Source organism: Mizuhopecten yessoensis, unplaced genomic scaffold (assembly GCF_002113885.1).
Source record: "Mizuhopecten yessoensis strain PY_sf001 unplaced genomic scaffold, ASM211388v2 scaffold5789, whole genome shotgun sequence".
In the NCBI taxonomy this organism is placed as follows: domain Eukaryota; kingdom Metazoa; phylum Mollusca; class Bivalvia; order Pectinida; family Pectinidae; genus Mizuhopecten; species Mizuhopecten yessoensis.
The window spans coordinates 1,112,001-1,114,476 of record NW_018406224.1 but is presented as its reverse complement, the minus strand read 5'-3'; the positions used below and the strand labels follow the sequence as shown (position 1 = coordinate 1,114,476).

The window sequence follows — 2,476 nt, the reverse complement described above, 5'->3', positions numbered from 1 at the left end:
GACAATTACACTGTACCTACGTGTACATTAGTAACATTGATACTTTCACTCAGACAATTACACTGTACCTACATGTACATTAGTAACATTGATACTTTCACTCAGACAATTACACTGTACCTACGTGTACATAAGTAACATTGATACTTTCACTCAGACAATTACACTCTACCTACGTGCACATTAGTAACATTGGTACTTTCACTCAGACAATTACACTGTACCGACGTGTACATTAGTAACATTGATACTTTCACTCAGACAATTACACTGTACCTACGTGTACATTAGTAACATTGATACTATTTCTCAGACAATTACACTGTACCTACGTGTACATTAATATTATTGGTACGATGCAGCTTTACTAACATAACAGCTAGTGATCCTTTATTCATTTCATTATACTTAAACCTTCCGTTTTAACATTCTTTCAGGACGGTTTCCATACAGGACTGATTAAGAGGAAATGACTTAATACCCGAATTCCAGGAATCTAACAGCAGTGACTCGTTACGATCAGGATTAATTGGTGCTGTAGGCATTCAATCCATCGGTCTTCATATAGGAAATAGGAGAAAACATCTTCACTCTAAGTTAGCTATTGTCCTTTGATATAGATATTTAATTCATACATGAATCTGCTTTTATAGGAACTAGCCGGAAAGCAAGCACTTCAAGAGATTTCGTCGACAATGCACACCTCAATTGTGAGGGTAGAGTAATTGAAACTGTATCAAGCAGAACGCTACGAAATAGATAAGCACCGAAGTCCTGGAAATATCGAACCCGGTAATAGCCAGTATTCGTATCAAAATGGAAACCTTACCGGACATTGTCTCTCGCACAATTGCTTTACCCCAAGAGGGCCATAAACTCCCCATATCCATACTTAACATGGCGTCACGACGGAAACTCGCCGATATGTTAAATCCTGAGAGAGAACTTGATGACAGCCTGGAACTGATTCCTGATTATAGCGGTCTGGCAGAGCTCATAAGCTTTATGTACAATGAAATACTTGGGTTCCAGAATGCGGAGAGCCCTACACACGCTCTTCTCAATGAATGGGAGAAACACAATGATAAAAACCCGTGTATAGGACAGCTATGGGTCCATTTAGAAAAACTACAACGTGTAGACGTCATGGAAGAAAGCATAAAATACATAAGTAAGTATCACTTCGTACCTTCTTAGTTTTCCACAAAACCACTTAATCGAGGGAATGCAATGGTGATTTACACGAATTATATCTGATATTACATAAGTTCAAAGAACTAACATATTCCTGAAGTTACAGAATTCACCGTTGAGGCCTCGTCAAACGGGGCTTAGCAAGCTCATTTGATTGTGATGTCGTAATTGTTTAGTCCTGATTTATTCTTGTCTCGTTTTTCGAATTAGATATACCCGCTCATTGATGAATTTACTATTGAAATTTTAAAGTATTCTTTTGGAGGATTTTAATAGGAAGTTCTTGTATATTTCATGGATAAATTCAATAAATTACTTTTTAAGGATAGTTAGAATGGCTTATTAAAGTAAAACCACAGTCAGGAATAATTTTAAATGTTCATTAAAATTACCAAAAAAACAAGAGGCCCAGAAGGCTTGTATCACTCACCTGGATATCTAAGTAATCATGGCAAAATATTCTCCAAATGAGATCCAAGGGAATATGCCAGACCCCAAGGCCAATCCTTGTAGCATATCTGTATTACATTCTTCATGCCCAGCAATTTTATGTATGGTTACGGGGTGGGAATCTCAACTGTTTCCAAGCTGTGACCCCAGGGTCTATTCTAATATCATGACTGCATTCGTGTCTTTTTGCCCAGCATTTTTATTTATAGTTTTGGGGTGGGGATCTCAACCGTTTCAAAGTTATGACCCAGGGGTTAAGTCTGCAAAGGTGGGGCAGACCCTGGGATCCATTCTAATATCATGACTGCAATAGTCTCTTTATGCCCAACAATTGTATATGTAGTTTTGGGGTGGGGATCGTAACCATTTTGAAGTTATGACCCTTGGGTTAAGTCTCCAAGGCTGGAGCAGACCCCAAGGCCAACCTGGAAGCATATGTGCAATCATTTCTTTATACTCAGCAATTGTATATATGTTTTTTGGTAGGGGATCTCAAGAAACTAGGTCCCTAGGGGTTCGGTCAGGCCCCAGGATCTATTATAATATCATGACTGCATTCGTCTCTTTATGCCCAGCATTTGTATATATAGTTTTGGGGAGGGGATCTCAACCGTTTCAACGTTATGACCAAGGGACTATGTCTCCAAGGGTAGGGCCAGACACTAGGGCCATCCTGGAAGCAACTGTGCATTCTTCTCTTTATACTCAGCAATTGTATACATAGTTATACGGTGGGGATGTCAACGTTTTCCAAGTAATAAACTTTTTTTGGCCCCACCCATTAGCCCGGGGGCGGAGGAGGGGGGGGGGGGGGGGTCACCAACAAAATTTG

The 2,476-nt window shown here is 39.6% G+C and overlaps 1 protein-coding gene across 1 annotated transcript in view; it reads left to right on the top strand.

The window, feature by feature from the left end:
- The window catches only part of LOC110451086 (myeloid differentiation primary response protein MyD88-like), a 23,871-nt gene that overhangs the window by 7,592 nt on the left and 13,803 nt on the right, over positions 1-2,476 (top strand). The window contains exon 2 of the mRNA XM_021498943.1: positions 438-1,171. Within this exon, the coding sequence (XP_021354618.1) occupies positions 817-1,171 (355 nt within the window). The 5' untranslated portion in view covers positions 438-816. The remainder of the gene's footprint in view (positions 1-437; positions 1,172-2,476) is intronic.